The 25,246-nt window shown below is 43.1% G+C and overlaps 1 protein-coding gene across 8 annotated transcripts in view; it reads right to left on the bottom strand.

Annotated features, from left to right (window-relative positions):
• pard3ba (par-3 family cell polarity regulator beta a) overlaps positions 1-25,246 on the bottom strand; it is a 102,047-nt gene that overhangs the window by 44,274 nt on the left and 32,527 nt on the right. For all 8 annotated transcript variants that reach the window (XM_046837395.1, XM_046837394.1, XM_046837393.1 and 5 more), the window contains 10 exons: positions 24,913-24,996; positions 23,974-24,099; positions 23,422-23,849; positions 19,830-19,969; positions 19,365-19,493; positions 9,962-10,147; positions 9,034-9,207; positions 2,865-2,994; positions 1,590-1,716; positions 833-927 (listed from right to left, as the gene is read on the bottom strand). In XM_046837395.1, the coding sequence (XP_046693351.1) occupies positions 833-927; positions 1,590-1,716; positions 2,865-2,994; positions 9,034-9,207; positions 9,962-10,147; positions 19,365-19,493; positions 19,830-19,969; positions 23,422-23,849; positions 23,974-24,099; positions 24,913-24,996 (1,619 nt within the window). The remainder of the gene's footprint in view (positions 1-832; positions 928-1,589; positions 1,717-2,864; positions 2,995-9,033; positions 9,208-9,961; positions 10,148-19,364; positions 19,494-19,829; positions 19,970-23,421; positions 23,850-23,973; positions 24,100-24,912; positions 24,997-25,246) is intronic.

A 25,246-nucleotide genomic window follows, 5' to 3' on the forward strand; every position in this document is an offset into this window, starting at 1 on the left:
ATTTTCAAACAAGGGGGGAATCAAAGAAGGAAGATAAAGGGATATGATGGCTGAAGATGGACAGAAATCAAAGAAAAAATAAATGAAAGAGGAGTAAAACACCCCCCTGCCCCACACACACACACACACACACACACACAGAAACAAACAGATACACACTGTAACTGAAGTCAATCATTTTTTCCAGCAGAAAGAAGCCAATAGCGCGAGCGTAACAAAGTGTAATTGGAAACAGACAAGAAAAAAAAAAACAATCTGTTGAAAATAAATAACGAACACAGAAGAAGGAAGATTGAAAAAGAAGAGGGAAAATGACGGAGTTTTTACAGCAAAATCAGCATTTAAAAATAAACCATGGGAGGATCGAGAAGCGTGAAAAAACATCAGATAAAGAATAAAAGATGTTCATGTCAAGTTTTTTTTTACATGAATTAAGAAAATTTCCGATAATTGTGTTTTTGTGCATATTTAATAACAAGGAAAAAAACAAAGGTATAGGAAAAAAAATCAACTGCATCGTGTTAGTGGATGGGGAACGAATCAGCAATGCGCCCGCCCCATAAACATCTGTTGATCAATTGTGGCTGGTTGAAACTTATCCAAAACAAAGAGTCCCCATAAGTGCACATGTCTGATATTCCTATCTTAATGGGGACTTTGTTACATCGGCTTGAACAGTAAATAAATAAATAAATAAATAACTTAGAAAAGAGTTAAATTGTTTCCTCACAGTTCACTGAGGTGAGTGGATTTCTGAGTAGCTACATTACATTTATTTGATGGAAGGTCCTCACAACGCAACACAAGACATTGTGTGCGTATGTGTTCTTACCCAAGTCCATGCTCTTGGAGGTTTTTGGTGAATAACGTTCCGGGTGTCTTTGCGTTTGTGGAAGCTGATGACGTGTCGGAAGTTCTCGTTCCGGTCTGTGAAAACAAAGTGTCCCACTATTACTGAATTTCTGATTTCTGAATGTCCAGAGCGTAACATAATAGTGTCATATATTATATATGCTAAAGTATTGGCACAACTGACTTTTCCAGCCATATGTGGTTCTTCTTCAAACTGTAACCTCAAACTTGAAGGCACACCAATAAATACCAGTCATTGGATACTGCAGCATGAAAATGTCCTTTCATTTGAACTAGGAGACCCAAACCTGCTCCAGCATGACAACCCCCCTGTGCACAAAGCCAGCTTAATGCTTTACGTAGGTTGGAGTGAAAGATCTCCTGCCCCCCCAGACTCCCTCATCACACCCTCACAGTATTGGACCAAAGTAGCACATTCTGATATAATATAATCTAAAATAATATAATTTCACAAAACAATTTTCTGAGATATTGTTGGTATGGCAGTGAATTTTTGTAAGTTTTTCTGTATAAATATAAATGACATGGTACTGAATGGATGCCACTGATTAGATTTTTTTTTTTTCTGGTCAAATCCAGTTGATCTGTTTTCCTATTTGTTACAATTGTTTTGCGGATCTGTATCATATATATTTTTTGTCATAGTGCTCTAAATTCAACACATGGTTCAGTGGAAAGCTATAACAAATTGATAAAAAAAAAACAAAATGGCCGACCTGATCTGCATGTATCTCTGTTGTGGGCTGAACTCGGTCTCCAAATCGGACGGAGGAGACGGAAACCCGTCTTCCTCTGAGTCGTCGTCATACACTCCGGGTCTGCCATTGGAGGTTGGTACAGGACCTGATCATGAGAGACAATGATAAATAATAAAGCAACGCTGGTACTGGAGACTCCTTCTAAAAACGGTTACAAAATTAACTATAAACGTCTCTGTTGATATAAAAAAAAGATCAGATGAACGAATTAAAGATGAGTCAAAGCTGCAGTTATAGAAAAATGACCCAACCTCACCCCTCTGGCCAATCAGAATCCAGACTTTAACAGCATTCTACCGAATAATGTCTGGATTTTACACAGATTCTGGGCTGATGATTATATGATTTTTTTTCTTTTTTTAATAATGTAGGTAAGTAATGCCAGAAACAAACTGGATGCATGGCTACAATCGGAGTTCAGGGTCTACAGGAGTATAATGTGTATATAATGTAGTGATGAAAATTCACAGTATGATACAACACCAAAAAGTTTGTGCTACTTTTGATGGACAAGAGACGTTAATCTGAAGAAAAAAAACAATGGGTTTAAAAAAGAAAAGGAAAAAAAAGGCAGGTTTTGTGTTGGCACGGCAGCTCTCTGGAGGCTGCAAGGAGATGAACAGAGAGTGAATTTCAAACAGTTTGTTATCCGGCTACACAATAGCCCCGTATGCAAATAGGGCCCACTTAGAATCCATTTCATCAGCCTAATGATTTCAAGGTCAGACCTCACGGCATCAAAGCGGAGGGAAAATGTAACGAATTATACTGCTGCTAGCATTATATATATATATATATATATATATATATATATATATATATATATATATATATATATATATATATATATATATATACACATACATACACACACACAGTGTATATATATATATTTTTTTTTTTCTTTTTACACATTTCTTAGCAAAATGGCTGCTTGAATACTTACATTAGTCTAAAAGCTTATTGTTTGCTTAATAGCAAGAATTAATTACACACACACACACATATACTTTCAATTATTTCTATCAAAGTTTGTTTTCTGGTCACATTTTTATATTCAAAATGTACACTTGTTTTAGGAGGGGTATATCACTGTATTCACACTCGATCTAGAATATATATACTGTTACTTTAAATATGCTCAGAACCAACTTTCATTCCATTGTGAAAATTTAATTATTTAAAAAAAAAAAAAAAGAAAAAAAAAAGGGTCCAGATGAAGTGTGCAGGTACCTGGAACACGTTCGTAGAGGCTGTTGATGACCATGGGGTGCTGAGCGATGCCGTTACTCGGGGTGTTTTGGGTCTGCAGAGCCGGGGAAGTCTCTCTGGTGCGAATCTGACCACCATCTTGTCGCCTCTCCTGGAAACGTTAGATTTTGCATAGTTTTAGAAAATACAATGATTTCAGCTTAAGGTTCCATCGTACCATGTCTGGACCATAACTATACACTCACTCAATGTCTATCGTCTATCCATCTGTATATCCATCCAATTTTATTTTTAATCTATTGCTCCATCCTCTTTTACTTCATGCATCTATCCACCAACAAAGATCCTGCATTCATCTGTTTCATCAATCTTTTTTTCTTATTCCAAAATTCATCTATTTATCCACCTGTACACCCCTCTATCTTTTCATCCAGGTAGAAAAGCTTTGCATCCATCCATCCATCCATCCATCCATCCATCCATCCATCCATCCATCCATCTATCCAATTCTAAACTATATCATGTCATTTCTCTTCTCCATCCCTTCATCTTTACAGAGGTTCCAATTTCCTCCTCTATCCATCTGCTCACATTCATCTATTTTCCTCATACACACACTATCCATCCTACATTCCATTCATCCATCTATTATATACATTTATATTTTTTCTCCTTCACTCTTACTGAATCCTTTCAATTCAATTTTAATGTTTCTGTCCATCATTCCCTTTTATTCAGGTTCTCATTCTATTCGTTTTTTTTCATGCATCTTCAATACTTTATCTTTGTTTTCTTTCTTTATATCCATCCATGACCATGATCATCATCTCTGAAAAGTTCCACGGTTTCACCCATCCATTAATATTATTCTGCTTACCCATTCACCCACTCTTTTATCCCACATTTTACACGCATCTATCCATTCCTTTTGTTATACATTTATTCATCTTTTCCTGCGTTCCATTCTTCATTTTTATTCTTTCACGACACCCATATATTGATCTTTTATATCCTTCTATACATCACCCAGTCCTTCCATCGAAGGAATTGATTCACTCAGTTTATGCATGCATTCTGGTTTCTACTCATCCTCATATACACTTTATCCATCTATTTATTTTGCCTATAGCGCAAACTTCAGCCTCATCTTGTCATGGTCCATGTAAATATAGAGTGAAGAAAGGAATTGCTGGAGAAGGAAAGCTGTATGAATTGTGAAAAGTGTTGGAGGCAGAGAAAGAAATTCAGAAAGAAAGAAAAGGAGCTAGAGAGAGAGAGAGAGAGAGAGAGAGAGAGAGAGAGAGAGAGAGCAAGCGAGAGAGAGAGAGTGTAGTCCATTGCTTCTGTCAGCAAGACTCTGGACTTCCCAAACAGGAAAGGCTGGAGATGTGTGAAACACAGGCACAGCGAGTTCTGCTGCTAAAATTACAGTTTCAGTGAGTGAAGGCGAGCCAGAAAACCTTCAACTGGATTTCCAGGGAGAATCCGGCCCTCATCCAGTGGTTCCAAATAGCAATCACGACCTGATTTCTGAATTTTTTTTACCGCATTTCTTACAGCACGTCCCCGAAAAACGAAAACGTTATCCTTCGCTGCTTTCTTTTCGTTTCTGGAGGAACGCCAGCTGACTATCCAGAACAGACAGCATACGGTTCGGGCAGCTGCTTTGCTCACGTGAGCATTTCGGCACCGGGTTCCGGCGCCAACATCTCGGCGTGTTGCTGCGTCGCCGCATGCGATACGAGCCACAATGCGTTCAAATAGCAAGGGCTAGCATGATCAGTCCATCATTTCCATAAAAAATACCTCGGAAAGTCTTTTTTACTCCTGACACTGAAAAGAAACTAGATTTTAATACGTAGCAGTTCGATACAGCCAGCACCGAGAAATGCATGCTCTGAGGGTCTACTTCAGGGGCCCACAACCTTTTTCTGTGAGGGCCACGTAATTTTCCTTCTTTTATTACTTTCTTGATGACATTTTTCATATTTATTGCTAATTAAATCCATAAACGTACGAACTTGTGTGGTTGGTGGGTGAATCGAACAAGTAATTAGTCTACGTTAACAACTCGAGCTCGACTGATGGTGGATTTTGCCGATACGTCCGCTAGGTCGATTGTACTCTCTGATAACCGATTAATCAACTAATAGTTTTTAAAATAGATAGAAAAATAAAATAGCACTGAAAATGTGCTAAAGGAAACACATATGAACATGTTAATGAATAAATAGAATTATACAATAAATACAATATAAATTATAAATATATTATAGCCCTCTCCGTGCAGCGCGCCCTCTTACATGTAAAAACAAACAGCATCAGTGATTTGCTTCTAGAGGCCGCTCTTATAACAGCAGACAGGAAACCCGGAAAAACAATCAGTATGGATTTTTGCAAATAGCTGATAGTTCCAGCGATCAATTAGCGGTGCCTTGACCTCTATTAATAACTAAGGTACATTTTTAGTTTAAAAGCAAACCTTTATTAACAAATACATGATTTGATTTAAATATGTTTCAAACATATTTACAATATGTCTCTGGCATTGTTGCAAATGTGTGTGTGGGGAGGGCATAGTCTGGGGATACCTGGTCTACAGTTACCTGCTGCAATTCATGGCGCATTGGGCTCATTTTTGTGAGTCGTGAACGATGATGAGATAAGGATTGCTCGAGTGGGTTATAACATCTCAGTTTAGCATGAGGAGTTTATTGCTAGCGTGTTCTTAGCCCGAAAAATGGCATCCCTTTTTGTCCTTAGCCACCAGGCTCATCAGACAGCACTAGTCAGGTTCTGCTGGTGGCTGATGTCTTTTTATGAGGATGTGCAGCTGTCAGGGGGAGGACACACAGCAGGAGAGTTCTCCAGTGGATTTAGACAACACCAACTCTAGTCAGACTACTTCTACCACACACACTTTATTAGCCCCCTTGCTAACAGAGACGGCGCAACGGATGGCGCATCAAAGTTGTCTCGAACGCACGACACAAAGACAAAGGACGAGCTAGACAGTGAGCAGGGATGATCCTCAGGTAGAGGGATATCATTAGTGCTGATGATGGCTCCTTGAACGTGCAATGCTATTTATATCTTGCTCGCTGTAGTGCTTGACAGCGAGAGCACAAAAAGAAAAAAGAAACAGAAGCGTTTCTATGGAGATCTACGGTTGTGGTGGTTGCTCTTTCCCGTCCTGTCTTAGGCGTTTGCTCTGATCATTGTGCTGACGGGGGCGAGGCGATCGTGGTGTTCTCCATCTCGCACCAATGCTGCCACATAGGGGGGCGTCAAGAGTTGACGTGAGGCAGACGGCAATCAGAAGCAGAGGGGCTGGCTGGCTGGTTCGGAGCGTTATCCGGCATAAATATTCGACGTTGGTCACCCCATCCCTCTGACGAGCGTTCTCTTTGAGTGCTACAAGCACTCAGATACACCCCCCTAATGCCTTCAAAAGATTTGTGTCTTAATCAGACTATTGTAGCAGAGGACAAAGAACTAACAAAAGAAGACCCCAAAATGAGACCCCAGACTCAGGCCTGTTCTGCCTTCCTGGAGTTTTGGGGCAGGCATAAGGGTGACATGAGGTTAGATTTCCTCAGGCTAGCCCAAGGCATGCTTTCATTAAACCTCAGAGGCGACCTTTTATCCAAACAACCCGTGGTATAATCTGATTAGCGACTTGAGGCCCATTGAGAAAATTGTGATGTATCCACCTCAGTGAATGGGATGAAAGTTGACAGGAACCCTTGCTTGGCTGCTTGACAATGTTCCGTAATGTGGTATTTTGAATCCAGTGCCTTCGCTTTCATTAAACAAATCTCGGGTTTCAACGAGACAGACAGCATCATGGGGTTCAGAACCCGTCTGGAGTGTCTGGACTCCTGCGCCTTCGCTTATCGTGCCACTTTCCCGCAAGATTAATGGCGTATTGATCAGCCTGCCTCCATGCGATTAAGAGAACGCATCGCAGTCGACACATTCGTTTTATCGAGGAGCTGTTCAAGGCACCAATCACCATCCATCTCAGGGTAGATGGGGCACATGATAGGCTAATGCCCTCCCATGGTGCTCATCTCTTTATAAATAATGTCAGATTCCTGAACCCTGAGGTGAACTCGTACGTTTTCAAATGATGAGCTACATTTCAGGTGACAACAACTACATCTGGCTTTACGGCTTAATGGTTAACGTGAAGCAAAATAATTTAAAATAACAGATTGTGCTTTACTCTAAATCCTGGTCATTGCATGCATCCTAAAACACATTTATCCTTACAAGCTTTTTGAAATACAGACATCTGGTTTGAGACTTAAGTCCAAAATCCACATTATGTATGGGGAGTTTAGACACATCCGACTTGGCAACTAGAAAGTTGTTGCCCAACAGCGTGAAATAAACCGAAGTGGAACTGAAGAACTGATGCAGATTTGACTGTCAAGTGGGACAGGCTGCATTGGGGATATAAAAGCAAACCAGCTCAAAATAATTTAGACCACCTGTCACTAGGATACACTATAATTGAAATGATTAAAACATAATCAAAAATGGAAATCTTTGCCTGTCATTTGAATGTCTGCAGTTCAGGAATTCATCAGAAAAATATAGTGAAGAATAGTGTTAAAAAAAGCCCCAATATGGAACCAAGTGAAAGAATCAAGAACAAAGAAGGGGAAAAAGGCAAGCAAAGAGCATGCAGAAATTTGAGATTTTTTTATTGAACAAGCAGATACAAGGAGGAAGGCAGTAGAGTAAAGAGTTTAAGAAATTAGGGGGAAAAAGCAAAAAAAAATACAGTGCAACTGTGATACTCACGGGGGTTACGTTCTATGACCCCTCGAATAAGAAAAAAATTTGCGAGGTTTTGACTCCTTTTGATGTTTAATTTTTAAGGGGAATTGTACATGTTCTGTAAACTCAACAAAAACTGTGAATTACTTGTCATAAATGTTTTATTTACTTAATAAAATAAAATAAAATATTAAATAAAGTTAAATAAAGAAAACTATAATAAAATAGTTTTTCAAACATTTGTATGCAATTTATCAGTACAAACTCTGTTTTGAAACTTTCGAGCCACTTGTGGCTTCTCGCGAACTATCAGATTTTTCGCGAGTTACTTTCAGTCCGGTTCCAAATGAAAAGTCGCCAACTATGCAGGCCGCGGGTATCAAAGTTGTGAGTATCGAGGTTTCACTGTATTCACAAAATAGATGGCATATCAAAATTATAATTTTGTACATATTATTAGAACAGAAAAAGGCAGAAAATGCAGAAAATGTATTATGTGCAAATTAAAAAAGGCTTAGCAGTACAGAAAGAGTAAGAAAACATGTACAACTTTAATAAACAAAGACCTTCAAGTGTTTAGACTTGCATTGTGGAGACCTGATATTCATAGGACCTTCTAAACAATCAAAAAAATTTTTGCATTGTGGGGACATGATTTTCAAAGACCTTCTAAATCTTCTAAAATAGTTTCGGTTTGCATTGTGGAGACCTGCTTTACAGATATAAACCTTTATTATAAGAACACGATAAACAGAGTTCTGCTGAATTGTGAAGACCACATATGCAGCGAGCTCCTGAAATTCTGTACCTGCACTCCGTTTCTGTAAGGAAATACAGAGCTGGGACCTGATATACAGAGAGATCCTGAACTTGTTTGGACCTGCATTATTGGAAAGTGATATACAAGATTCTGAAACGGTTTGACTCTACATTGTGAGGACCTGATATACAGCACTTCTGAAAGATTTAAGAACCTGGCCACTTGAAAATACACAGTGTAGGGACCTGATATACGGAGGCATCTTGAGTTTATTTGAACGTGAATTTTTTACGACCTGATATACAGTGACAACTTATTTGGACGTGAAGACTGAGGACCTTGCTCTGTGAATAAAGTGTGGGAGGACAAAATATACACAGTACAGTGTCCTGTATTATAGAAAGTCCCTCTATGAGGGAACAGTGTGAGCAGGTATGTAGGAAACATTATTAGGACCTTATTTACACAAAATTAAGTTTGGACATAAATTGTCTAGTCAAACCAGAGGCCACCTGAGAGCCTGTAGTATCCATAGTGGTAGTAGCGTTTGATGAGTCTCCGAGGCTCCGGCTCAGAGTTCCTGCGAAAGCCGTGGTGCAACGGGACCTGAGGATGAGGACTGGCAAACAGGACCGAGCGTACCTGGGTGGGGGACTGCTCCATAGCTCGGAGGATAATTAACTGGATGGTTCCTCGCAGATTCCCTTCCATTGACATAGAACGTCTCAAAGTCTCCATGGCATCGTTGTTGGATCTACCGAGAAGGGATTCGTCGTTGACGGCCACGAGCTGGTCGTTCACCCGCAGGCGTCCATCCTGGTTGTAAGTAATGGTTGGGATTAGTGGAAGTATACAATTCAGCAATCGACAAACCTTTGATGTGTTATTCATTAAAACCAGTCGATTACAAACATCAGAAATGAATGAAAAGCATTCCAATGTATTCAGTGAGCCAAACGAAGGCAAGCGATAAAGGTTGCATCTGCTGAATATCGCTGCAGGTATATTGATATTCAGATTAGCTCGTGCGCTTGAAAGATTAATGCTTTCATGCTCCTGACTCCTTTCAGACAGGAGTGTGTGCTTTGTTGAATCGGACAGGAATGGAGTGAATTGGATTAAGGCCCACAGCTGCACTAGTTGAAATAGAACTTGGACAAAGAGGAGGAGCTGCGCACAAAAGAGATTAGCAGCTAAAGAGCCACCAGAGCTGCTAAAGACCCTCTTGTCGTCTGAGTGTTTTCTGCTCATGATTGACCTTTAGGTCGGGTCATTAACCAGCGAACAGTGCTGCTGACCTGTCTGAAGAAGCCTGTAATGGAGAAATGAGCTCACGCTGAGACAGACTCAGCATGTCGACAAGAGCTTTTCTCCCAGGAGCCGTCTCTAGAGAAGGTCCCGTTTTGCTAAACGTCCCTTGGCACTTCCAGCTTTTGAAACTTTAATTAGGATTAATGAGGCTGATGCTGTGGGGGTTTTTCTAGTTCATGCTAATCAGCTGTAGTAGCGTAGTAGTCTTTATACCATGGCCTGCATCCTCATACATACATTAAAGGGAAACACAACTTGCCTTGAAAGCAGCCCCTCCATGGATGATAGACTTGACAAAGATGCCCAGGTCTTCGCCTGTCTCTCTGGACTTGTTGCCCTTTAGACTGACCCCGAGTCCGGCTGACCCCGAATCGTTTAAGGGGATCTCGTACATCAGCTGCTCTCGGCCGTCCTCGGACAGGATCGGACCAGGAACCTCTCCTTTCTGAGGCCAACAAACCACCAATGTTATTATTGTGATTTACAATTTGAAAAACAAAAATGACGTGAATTTTTTTCTCTTGTGCGAGGTAAGCACTGTGGCTAAAAATAAAGATGAATGAAGGTATGAAAAGAGATGAGAGCAGTGAAAGTGAAAAGGGTAAATGGGTGGAGTGATTCCATTTAAACATGAAATAAAGAGCAAGATCAGATCATGCCATTGCAAATGGTAGAATAACCTTTCTGTGAGCATCATCTAGTAAGAAGAATGGGGTGTGAGAAATGGAAGAAGAAATGGAAACGGAGAGTCAATTACTTTGTAGAAAGTTCTGGATGACAGAAGGCAGATTTGTTGCTAAGGAAACTGGTCTTGCATACAATTAAGAAAAATGTTTTCAAATTAGCCAAAAAACATCATAAAAAACAAACATTAAAAAAAATTGCGTACAAGATGTGTTGTCAGGAACTGATTTTTATTTTTTATTTTAAACAAATGGAGAAATTGATTGGTTGATTCTGCATTTAGTAAAAGTAAATAAACGCCGGGTGTTCTACATGGCATTATATATAAAAGTTAATTATATTAAATAATCCTGGGTAACTCATAGTAAGGAGAAAAAATTACAAATTGCGATCCTAAATGAAAAAAAGTGAGGCCCTGAGGCAGCTCTTCGACAAACTACATCTCTTACACACACACAAAACGAGGCTCTGAGACCTCAGACTGGACCCATGTTTGTTCTTCTGAAAGAAAGAAGAAAAAAAAGCGACACAGAGATTTAGAAACAACTCTGAAGATCGGATCAATGCTTCCAGTCAGGATCACACAAACGGATCTCCTGAGGGCCAACACGCTCCTCACACACTGATTAAGCACAGTGCAGACTTTGTATGAGAATACAGTTATGCTAGGCGACATGACGCTCATGTTAGGTTTAGGAACACTAACATATGATGGATATGTTTGCTTTTGTCTCTACAAAAAATTAGCACTTGACAACTTTACAATTTCTCCGTATATTGTAAGCAACCTTCCAAAAAACAAAAAAACTTAAAGAAAAACAACTAGAAACAAATCAGTGACTGTGGCTGAAATCGTGCCTGGCAGAACAGGACGTAGGTGTGTGTGTGTGTGTGTGTGTGTGTGTGTGTGTAGATTATTGGGATGAAAGCTCAAGGACACAGAAACCAGTAAATTGCCCCACACCCTGAAGCCTCCTTCCTCTAGGCCATGTGCGTGCTGACCTCTGCACCTCCAAACACAAAAACGTGATTGTGTCCAGAGTCGCTGACTGACTTGCCGCATACGCTACGCCTTCAAAATATGAATATAGAGCTAACGATCCCAACGCATCATACAAAAATTCAAATATGGGGGAAAAAAAAATTTGTCTCCCCTTTGTCATCATAAGATCGAAACAATCCTAAATCGAACGTGCATAAATCGGAGACTATCTGAATCAGGTTTCATGCAGGGGTTCCGGATCTGACATGATCTACTTGTCGGAAGGTGGAATGTCATTTGGCAGATCGAGGACCCCATTCTGTAAAGGGCTTTGGCTAATATTGTACCCAATTGCCAAAAAATATAGCTTGCTAAGTCACTATTAGGTGTGTTTTAAGTAGGCGGTTATCTGTTTCATCCACTCCCCTAACGCTACAGCTGTACTTACTATCCGGTTATAGTTACATTACGTCCATGTAGGTTTGAAGACTCGCTCTGTTTACAAGAAGAAATTAATTTATCTACGTTTACACACCATCACCTTCAGAATAGTCTTTTCGAAGCGTGTCAGGCACCTTCAACTCGCACCGGATCTCTGCGACCTTTAAGTTGAATCTTCATGTTCGGGAAGAGGGTCAAGTGCACAGGAGACAAAAGTAGGGTGGGTTCGGAAGTGAGATCATGTGGCTCGTTCTTTGACGATCATAATGCACGAGTTGCCGAATGGTTTTCAGGGCTCGTCAAAGGTCGAGGGTTCCCTATCTCCTGATCTTCCTGATCTCTCGTCGTCTTCCGGTGATGATCTTCCGCTCGAAACACCTCAAATGACTTGCCCGGTTGCAGGAATTTCACGTCTTCTCTTTGTTCTGTCTGTGATGAAGTCGCAGACGTAGTAATGCACGTGGGTCACAGCAGCACCAGTTACACCGTTAGTCTTGAAGCTTTTTGATACCGCCTCGCATACAAAACCATGAACCATCAAACTGAAAACCTGTCATGATGAAGAGGAACCAGAAAGCACGAGATCCTGTTAAAAAACAGGCACTTGGTTTATGTTTACAAGCTGTTACTATGGAAACGGTAAGGCAAAAAGGGGGCGGATCAGAGTGGAGAAACTAACGGCAAATAATATTTTTAGGGCTGCAGGAACATTGAGCATATCAGGTCCTGATTTTCTACAGAGAGACAGAAAGAGAGGGTGTGATGCTCACAAACAGAGATAAGTCTGCCAGCATTTGCGAGACCCACAAAACCCCTTGCTCTAATCGAGTCTAGACCAGGATGGGCGTCGCTCGTCTGCAAAGCTTCCTTCCCAAATGTCTGCTAATTTCCGCCATGCAGCGAGGCCTTTTCTGCCAGACACAAATAAAGGATGCTCCTTCAGCAAAGTGAATAATGATTAACATGACAGGAAGTGAGGAGATACACAGCGAGAGTGAGTTCCTGTTCTGGATCTGTTCATATTCCTGACCCTGAATAAATCTGATCCGTCCAATCACAAAATAAATGGCTGGGTTTAAATGGTGAGCATGTAGTCAGGGTTTTTGGGGGTGTAATGGTTTGTGAGGCTAGCACACACACACACACACACACACACACACACACACAATGAAGAGCAGATGGTGTGACAGAACGGCGACATGTCTACACAGTCATTAAATCTTTTTATAGCGTTTCTCCTCGCTGAGAAAAAAAAACCAACAAGTAGAAAGTTTTTTTTCTCTCCGTCTTGCACAGAGTTACGTCTCAGGGAGACAATTTGTCCCGAAATCGGAGCGAGGCGGAAAATCACGGCATCGCTCGACATGGATGTGGAGTTTCACGCTTTTTTTGCAAGCGAGCATGTGTGTGTGTGTGTGTGTGTGTGTGTGTGTGTGTGAGAATGAAGATTGATAAAGGACTCTGTAGTTCCTGTGCGTGTGGCTTTGAAGTGGCAGCTGTTCCTTTCTAACAGACCTTCAATAGAGCAGAGCTCTTCAGTCAATCACACAGCAGCCCGGAACAGAAATAAACCACGCGATGCAATTTAGGAGGACTTGTGCGAGCGCTGCTGTCATTGTGAACACCACTACACACACGCGTGTGTGTCATCTGCAGACGTTTCAGCTGCAGTCCTTCAGAAGAGCTTCAGATATCTTTTAAAGCACAGGGATATAGATAGCTCGTGGTGGTGTGTGGAAAAGGAATACATAACAGCTCATATCACAGGTACTCGCTGGTTCAGGCTCGTGCGCTTCGTCGCTCACAAATATTCGCACCCTGAAGCGTCTGGACCACTTTATAGCCTTTTATTACTCAACCGAAACGCCACTGTTGATGTAACAATATTTTTCAGCTGCCAAACAGGAAGTCTGACAATTTTAAAAATATATCTAACAATATATTGTTCTAAAAATATTTATAAAATATAAGATTTATAGAGTGAATAATAACGCACAGTATGAGTATGTGCTATAAAAGCATCTGTTTTATGCAGTGTGAAATATTTAAGTATGTAATAGTATGTATTTATTTAAGGATGCAGTGTGCAATGTGTACAATCCATTGTGTAGCATGTAATATGTACTATATGTTGTGTAGTATATAGGATTGTGTATATTGTTGTGTAGTGTGTAATATGTAGTATTTGTTGTGTAGTTTATTGTGTAGTGTTTGTTGTATAGTGTATTGTTGTGTAGTGTAGAATATGTAGTGTTTGGTGTATACACGTACACACAGGTGGGCAGACGTGCACACACACAACACACACACACACACACACACACGTGGGCAGACCTACTCAAACACACACTTATATACACTGTATTTACACACAGGTGGGCAGACGTGCACACACACACACACACACGGGCAGACCTACTCACACACACTTATATACACTGTATTTACACACAGGTGGGCAGACATACACACGCACGCACACACACAGGTGGGCAAACGTACACACACAACACACATACACACACAGGTGGGCAGACACACACACACACACACAGGTGGGCAGATGTACACACAGGTGGGCAGATGTACACACACACAGGTGGGCAGACGTACACACACACACACAGGTGGGCAGACGACACACACACGTGGCAGACGTACACACACACGTGGGCAGACGACACACACACACACACACACACACACACACACACACACACACACACACAGGTGGGCAGATGTATACACACACACACACACACACACACACACACACACAGGTGGGCAGATGTACACACACACACACACACACACACACACACACACACACACACACACACACACACACAGGTGGGCAGACATACACACACACACACTTATATACACTGTATTTACACACAGGTGGGCAGACATACACACGCACGCACACACACAGGTGGGCAAACGACACACACAACACACATACACACACAGGTGGGCAGATGTACACACACACACACACAGGTGGGCAGATGTACACACAGGTGGGCAGATGTACACACACACAGGTGGGCAGGCGTACACACACACACACGTGGGCAGACGATACACACACACGTGGCAGACGTACACACACACACACACACACACACACACACACACACACACACACACACACACTGGTGGGCAGATGTATACACACACACACACACACACACACACACACACACACAGGTGGGCAGATGTACACACACACACACACACACACACACACACACACACACACACACACACACACACACGTGGGCAGACCTACTCACACATACACTTTATATACACTGTATTTACACACAGGTGGGCAGACATACACACGCGCCCACACACACAGGTGGGCAAACGTGCACACACCACACACAGGTGGGCAGATGTACACACACCACACACACACACGCAGGCAGACGTATACACACACACACACACACACACAGACATGTGGGCAGACACACACACACGTACACACAGGTGGGCAGGTGACACACACACACACACACACACACACACACACACACACACAGGTGGGCAGACGTACACACACACACACACACACACACACAGGTGGGCAGACGTACACACACACACACACACACACACACACACACACACACAGGTGGGCACACACACACACACACACACACGGGCAGATGTATACACACACACACACACACACACACAGGTGGGAAGACGACACAGGTGGGCAGGCACACACACACACACACACACAGGTGGGCAACGTACACACACACACACACACACGGGCAGATGTATACACACACACACACATGTACACAGGTGGGCACACGTACACAGGTGGGCAGACACACACACACACACACACACACACACACACACACACACACACACAGGTGGGCAGACATACACACACACACACACACTTTATATACACTGTATTTACACACAGGTGGGCAGACACACACACACACACACGGGCAGACCTACTCACACACACACACACACACACACACACACAGGAAGGCAGACACACACACACACACACACACACACACACACACACACACACACACACACACACATACACACACACACAGGTGGGCAGATGTACACACACAGGTGGGCAGATGTACACACACACAGGTGGGCAGACGTACACACACACACGTGGGCAGACGTACACACACACACGTGGGCAGGCGTACACACACACACACACACACACACACACACAGGTGGGCAGATGTATACACACACACACACACAGGTGGGCAGATGTACACACACACACACACACACACACACACACACACACACACACACACACACACGTGGGCAGACCTACACACACACACACTTTATATACACTGTATTTACACACAGGTGGGCAGACATACACACGCCCACACACACAGGTGGGCAAACGACACACACACACACAGGTGGGCAGATGTACACACACCACACACACACACGCAGGCAGACGTATACACACACACACACACACACACACACACACACACACACACACACACAGACATGTGGGCAGACACACACACACGTACACACAGGTGGGCAGGTGACACACACACACACACACACACACACACACACACACACACACACACACACACACACACAGGTGGGCAGACACACACACACACACACACACACACACACACACACAGGTGGGCAGACGTACACACACACACACACACACACACAGGTGGGCAGACGTATACACACACACACACACACACACACAGGTGGGAAGACGACACAGGTGGGCACACACACACACACACACACACACACACACAGGTGGGCAAACGTACACACACACACACGGGCAGATGTATACACACACACACAGGTGGGCAGACGCACACACACACACACACACACACACACACACACACACAGGAAGGCAGACACACACACACACACACACAGGTGGGCAGACATACATGTACGCACATGTGGGCAGACCTACACACACACACACACACACACACACACACACACACACACAGGAAGGCAGACACACACACACACACACACACACACACACACACAGGTGGGCAGACACACACACACACACACACACACACACACACACACACACACAGGTGGGCAGACGCACACACACACACACACACACACACACACACACACACACACACACACACACACACACACACACACACACATATAGGCAGATGTATACACACACACACACACACACACACAACACACACACACAGGTGGGCACACACACACAGGTGGGCAGACGCACACACACACACACACACACACACAGGTGGGCAGACATACACACACACACACATGTGGGCAGACGACGCACACACACACACAGGTGGGCAGACGTACACACACACACACACACACACACACACACACACACACACACACAGACATGTGGGCAGACACACACACACACACACAGGTGGGCAGGTGACACACACACACACACACACACACACACACACACACACACAGGTGGGCAGACGTACACACACACACACACACACACAGGTGGGCAGACGACACACACACACACACACAGGTGGGCAGGCGTACACACACACACACACACACACACAGGTGGGAAGACGTACACAGGTGGGCAGACGCACGCACACGTACACACACACACACACACACACACACACACAGGTGGGCAAACGTACACACACACACACACGGGCAGATGTATACACACACACATGTACACAGGTGGGCACACGTACACAGGTGGGCAGACGCACGCACACGTACACACACACACACACACACACACACACACAGGTGGGCAGACATACACACACACACACACGTGGGCAGACATACACATGTACGCACATGTGGGCAGACCTACACTCACACACACACACACACACACACACACACACACACACACACACACAGGAAGGCAGACGTACACACACACACACACACACACACACACACACACACAGGTGGGCAGACGTACACACACACACACACACACACACACACACACACACACACAGGTGGGCAGGCGTACACACACACAGGTGGGCAGACACACACACACACACACACACACACACACACACACATATAGGCAGATGTATACACACACACACACACACACACACACACACACACACACAGGTGGGAAGGCGTACGCACACAGGTGGGCACACGTACACAGGTGGGCAGACGCACGCACACGTACACACACACACACACACACACGTGGGCAGACATACACATGTACGCACATGTGGGCAGACGTACGCACACACACACAGGAGGGCAGACGTTCACACACAAACACACACACACACACACAAACACACACACACACACACACACACACACACACACACACACACACACACACACACACACACACACACAGGTGGGCACACGTAAACACAGTGACAGACACACATACATGCACAGTTTTATTCGAATTTATTTAGACAGGGAACACAGGAAGTAATGCAGGTGAGGCGTGAGCTTGGTGTGTGTTTGGCGTGTTTATGAGCGACCCCGAGTGTTTGATGTGCTGACAGTGTGGTGTAAATGAACTGCAGATAGACACAGGCACAATGACGGGATGGAGCACTCGCTTCCTGAGCTGAAGGATGGAGGGGCCAAGTGAAAAATGGAGAGAGTAAGAGAAAGGAAGAGAAAACACACAGAGGCACGAGGCACTGGCTCAAACATATGGGAAAGGTGGAGCACCAGAGCACCCTGCCACTTCCTGTCAAACAGCTGGCCATGCACAAGGACTTCCTGCCAGCCGCTGAATCAACACACAGAGGTCAGGGTGTGTGTGTGTGTGTGTGTGTGTGTGTGTGTGTTTGTTTTTCTAAGATGTAGTGATTGTGAAGATGTCATCGGCTACTAGAATGGAAAGTGGAAGATAAGAAGAAGAAAAAAAAATCTCTGTATGCAGAGATACAGGGATTAGACAGAAATAAAGACAAACAGGAAGAGAAAAACACTAATACAGACACATGGAGATAGGAGGACATGCAGACAGACAGACAGAGATAAACAGATATAATCAGATAGATATATACATATAGCAGACAGACAGACAAACAGAGACAGACAGTCAGAAAGACAGACAGCCATACAGAAAGTCAGAGACAGATAGACAGCCATACATACAGACAGTCAGACTGACAGACAGACAGACAGTCAGAGAGAGACAGACAGACAGACAGACAGTCAGAGACAGATAGACAGCCATACAGAAAGTCAGAGACAGATAGACAGCCATACAGACAGTCAGACAGACAAACAGACAGACAGACAGTCAGAGACAGACATACAGAGACAGATCTAAAGTCAGAGACAGACAGACAGCCATACAGACAGAGAACGAGACAAGCAGGAAGACAGATATAAAGTCAGAGACAGACGGACTGAGAAAGATAAGCAGGCAGGCAGACAGATAAATAGATAGACAGACAAAGACAAACAGACATAGAGACAGACAGGTAAATAGATAGACAGACAGACTGACCAGTTCCCGAGGTAAAAAGAGTTCCTCTTGTCTGCTCACTAACAGTGAGATGGTCTCTCCCTGCTTAGTGCTGCGTAACATCGCCACCAGTTCCTCCTGTCTGTACCCACTGATGTCCACTCCATTTACCTACACACACACACACACACACACACACACAATATATATTTATTAACGTCTGAAAAGCACTGGTCTGTGGTGAAATGTACCTGCAATGAAGAAATATTCCACACAAAAATGGAGAGAAGAACAGAATAAATACAGAAGGATATAGACAGGAAAGATGGGAGGAATAAAGAAATTAATGAACAAAGGGATGAAGAAGGAGGTATAAAGTAAAGGAAGGAAGGCTAAAAGAGGAAGGGCTGAAAAAAAGGAAGGATGAATGGAAGGAGGAAGTAAAAAAGACATAAGGAAAGATGGTGTGATCAGAGCAGTGTTGGTAAAGGTAAAGCAGGTAAACACCTGAAGGATTCGGTCTCCTGACTGCAGTCGTCCGTCTTTCACTGCAGCTCCTCGGGGCAGGATGCTCTTCACCAGGATGGGGCCAGGCCCGTGAACCACAGAGTCTCTGGTCACCACGGTGAAGCCGAGCCCGTCCGGACCTGCGGGTCAGAACACACACACACACACACACACACACACAGCCAGCCATTTACCAAAACTAACAATTATTTACTTCATTTTATAAACTAATATTATACTTTCTGTTAATATTGTAAGACGTCCGTTAACAAGAAAATAGAGGAATGAAGAACAAGTAATTAATGAAGGAAGGAATAGCAAGAAGATGGAATCAGGGAACCATGGAATGAAGGCAGGAAGGGAGGATGGAAGTGTGGAAAAATAAGCAAACATTCTACACAAAAAGGAGGAAAAACAGAACAGAAGGGAAGAAAAAGGAAGAAGAGAAGCACAGAAAGATGGAAGGAACCATGGAACAAGGAATGAAAGGTGGGCTAAAAGGAGGACACAGGAAGGAAGGAAGAAAGGAGGGAAGAAAGGAAGGAAGGAACACACGCACGCACACACACACACACACACAGCCAGCCATTTACCAAAACTAACAATTATTTACTTCATTTTATAAACTAATATTATACTTTCTGTTAATATTGTAAGACGTCCGTTAACAAGAAAATAGAGGAATGAAGAACAAGTAATTAATGAAGGAAGGAATAGCAAGAAGATGGAATCAGGAACCATGGAATGAAGGCAGGAAGGAGGATGGAAGTGTGGAAAAATAAGCAAACATTCTACACAAAAGGAGGAAAAACAGAACAGAAGGGAAGAAAAGGAAGAAGAGAAGCACAGAAAGATGGAAGGAACCATGGAATGAAGGCAGGAAGGAGGATGGAAGTGTGGAAAAATAAGCAAACATTCTACACAAAAGGAGGAAAAACAGAACAGAAGGGAAGAAAAGGAAGAAGAGAAGCACAGAAAGATGGAAGGAACCATGGAACAAGGAATGAAAGGTGGGCTAAAAGGAGGACACAGGAAGGAAGGAACACACGCACACACACACACACACACACACACACACACACACATTGACGAGTAAAAGATGTTAGAGGATAGAAAGAGCTCCAGCATACTAAAGACAGTGAATGATGAAATCCATCTCCTGAGGAACAACTGACTTTCATTAAAGTTTAACACCTGCAGCAGCTGTCAATCACAGCACAGAAGAGGAGAGAAGAGACACAGAGGGTAAGACAGAGGTGACCAGTGTCCATGACTCTCCGTTACTCTCTATGACTCCACCCTCCTCACGTGTGATTACTGAAGCTCTGTCTATCGTTCTATCATTTTCTCTCTCTCTCTCACACACACACACAATATATATTTATTAACGCCTGAAAAGCACTGGTCTGTGGTGAAATGTACCTGCAATGAAGAAATATTCCACACAAAAATGGAGAGAAGAACAGAATAAATACAGAAGGATATAGACAGGAAAGATGGGAGGAATAAAGAAATTAATGAACAAAGGGATGAAGAAGGAGGTATAAAGTAAAGGAAGGAAGGAACACACGCACGCACACACACTGCCATGTACCAACACTACTAATTATTATTGCATTTTATAAACCGATATTAAACATTCTGTTCATGTTGTTGGAGGTCCATTAATAAGAAATAAGGGGACGACACTGTAGACTTCTTCCTCCAGCACAATCTAAACATTTGCTCTCACTAAACTTCACAAATCTGAGCAATTGTGCGTACAGGAACCACAGTATGGTGTGGAATGTATTATGATGTGAAATGTTTCAAGTAAAAAAATTGTAAAAATGAAAATCAGATCAAATTAAGCAGCTTTTGCAGGAAAATAAAAGAAAGACGGATAAAGGAACGTGGATCCGGGCTGACACGAGTATCAGGGACAGAAAACATCCCCACAGTATCTCTAATACAGAACAAAAGACCTGATGAATGAGGGATATTAGTGTCATTGCGCCAATAAAAACAGTGTGTTTATGTGGTACATTCGCAGTATTTTGTGGAGGAAAAACAAACACGTACACTGGAATTCTTCGGAAAGCTCACGTGAGCCGGAGAGTGAGAGGCCGAGCGCAGGAGCCGTCGCTAATCATTCCTACTGAGGATTAAACGCCTCTGCGCTTTAATTTCACACATCGACGGAGTGAAGGAAAGAGAAGGATGGAGATGGAGGGAAAGGACATGGATCAGGAGGAGAGAAGAGAAAGAGAGAGGAGAGAGAGAAAGAGGAGAGGAGGAGAGAAAGAGAGAGAGAGAAAGAGGAGAGGAGGAGAGAAGAGAAAGAAAATGAGAAAGAGAAAGGGAGGAGCATAGAGAAAGAGAAAGAGAGAGAAATGAGATGAGAGAAAGAAAAATTAAAAGAGATGAGGAAAAGAGGAGATGCATAAAAGATGCAGGAAAAATACAAGTGAATTAAGAGAAATGCAAAACAGAAAAAGGAAAAAGAGAAGAGAAATAAGGAAAGTGGCAGAAAGAAAAAATAAAGAAACAGGCATAAATATGAAGAAAACAAAAAGAATATGTAAGAGGGTAAAACGTAGAGAACCCAAACAAAAGGAGAAGAAAGGAGTAGGGAGGAGATCAAACACAACAGCAAAGAGACCACACACACACACACACACACACACAAGAACAAAAACATTAACAAGATGAGAAAAGAAGAAAATAAACACAAGAGAAGACTAAACACTGTGAGAACAGGGGAGGTGTGAGAAGAGCAGAGACTGGGTGAGAGACTGAGAAACAGGCAGACATACAGCGAGACAGCCTGTTAAAGAGACAGAGAGAGAAACATGCACATAGAGACAAAAGTGATAGACAGAGACAGGTAGATTGAGACCCACACAGAGACAGAGAGAGCAATAAAACAGACAGGCAAACAGACAGAGCGAAAAAAGAAAGACAGACAGACAGACAGGCTGATAAAGAGAGAAAGACAGACAGACAAGGCGATAAAGACAGAAAGAGACACAGGGCGATGAAGACAGAGCGATAAAAACAGAAAGACAGACAGAGCAATAAAAACAGACAGGCAGATCAAGACAGACAGACAGAGAGATAAAGACAGACAGCAAGAGCAATACAGATAGACAGACAGACAGACAGAGTGATAAAGACAGACAGACAGCCAGCCAGCACGATAAAGACAGACAGACAGATAGAGTGATAAAGACAGACAGAGCGATAAAGACAGACAGACAGACAGAGCGATAAAGACAGACAGGCAGAGCGATAAAGACAGACAGACAGAGCGATAAAGACAGAGCGATACAGACAGAGCGATAAAGACAGACAGACAGACAGCAATAAAGACAGACAGAGAGACAGAGCGATAAAGACAGAGCGATAAAGACAGACAGACAGGGTGATAAAGACAGAGCGATAAAGACAGACAGACAGGGTGATAAAGACAGACAGACAGACAGAGCAATAAAGACAGACAGAGCGATAAAGACAGACAGCCAAAGCGATACAGACAGACAGAGAGACAGAGCGATAGAGACAGACAGACAGACGGAGCAATAAAGACAGACAGACAGAAACAGACACACACCTTTGGTTAAATTTATCATCTTGTGTCCACTTTTCTTATTAGCATTCGCTAGCGCTGTAAGGGCGGGTTTTCCCGTGGAGGCGGGGCTTTCACTGTGACTCCTGGGTGTGGGTGAGGCACTGGCAGGAGAAGGCGTAGTCTGTTTGCGGCGCTCCATCGCCACGGGGCTGCGTCTCACAGCGGGATCTTCTCTGGGAGGCGGAGTCAGAGAGGATGGGAGCAGGGTGGGGGCGGGGTCAGGAACTTTAAAGTCCGCTTTCCGCGCCAGGAAGGGACTCTTGGGTTTAGGGGTGACGGCTTGGGAAGAGTCAAAGCCGCTGAATATATGGCTGATGAGGCTCTTCTCGTACTGGAGCTTGTTGCACATAGGGACGACCTCCAGCCTGACGACCGGAGACGACATGGCCTGACGAAACATCTCCTGAGACCTGCAGGATAGAGAGAGGAGACGAACATAAGAAACCAAGGCTCGAGGAGAGAATGCGGCGTGTCAAAGACGCGAACAAAAGAACGATGCGAGATTTTCACGAGAAGAAGGAGGAAAAGTCATACTGAGCGAAGGACTTGTCTATGAGCTCTGTGTCATTGATCCTCACGATGCACTCGTCCTCCTCGAAGATGCCCTCTTTCTTCGTGCGACTGTTCTCCTCTATGCCTCGGACATGGAGACCCAGTGCCCTAAAAACACACACACACACACACACACACAGAGAAATGAATGGTCAACATGCAGAATTATTTTTGGAATAAAGTTCCAAAGTTCCTTTTAATTCTCTTATTCGATATATATATATATATATATATATATATATATATATATATATATATATATATATATATATATATATAAAAGAAGTATGCAAATACATGTTTGGTGCTTGGCTGAGTGAAAGAAAGAAAGAAAGAAAGAAAGAAAGAAAGAAAGAAAGAAAGAAAGAAAGAAAGAAAGAAAGAAAGAAAGAAAGAAAGAAAGAAAGAAAGAAAGAAAGATTGATTATTAAAAGAAATTATTTTTTAAAAAGTAAGTGATCGGTCAACCTTCAAACATTCTTGGGGGGTGCCATTACTTTCGGCACATTAACTGAAATAAAATGTAGAAAATGTCTCCAGATTTATAAAGGGAGCCAATATTTTCTCACGCCTCTAAGCCATGGGAGATCGGTAGGTCACCGAACACATTTTCACTTCTGAAGAGAAAAATTAGTGTAAAAAAAATAAATAAATTGAACAAATGGAGGAGAGATAAGGACGAGCATTCCTTAAAACACACACACACACACACACACACACACACACGAAACAGGAAGTCAGACACCTTTCACCCAAGGATCACTTCCTTCGAGTCGAGTGAGAGTCCCACAACACACTTGGGTGTTTAACCTTCACAATTCACATCTCTGGCTTTCTTACACATAAAGAATCTCTCTCTCTGTGTGTGTGTGTGTGTGTGTGTGTGTGTGTGTGTGTGTGTGTGTGTGTATGTTTACTCACCGTCCACTTAGTGAAGAAAGGTAAGGTACAACTTTAATTCCAAGAGGCCCTATGTCTGAAGAAAACTCCACCGTTCTGGTGAGGCTGTTGTAAAATCACGCACACACACACACACACACACACACACACACACACACACACACACACACACACACACACACACACACACATTTTAAATGCACACACATCAAGGCAAACATTTATACCATTTTAATTTTTTTTTTCTAAAATATTAATAATAATTGAAATATAGCAGCAATCTGCAGTTTCATGACGGCCAGAAGCCAACAGGACCATCAGAGTTTGTTTCCGGAGCGGATTTTCATACGAGATA

The sequence above is a fragment of the Silurus meridionalis genome, chromosome 24 (genome assembly GCF_014805685.1).
Source record: "Silurus meridionalis isolate SWU-2019-XX chromosome 24, ASM1480568v1, whole genome shotgun sequence".
NCBI classification, from domain to species: domain Eukaryota; kingdom Metazoa; phylum Chordata; class Actinopteri; order Siluriformes; family Siluridae; genus Silurus; species Silurus meridionalis.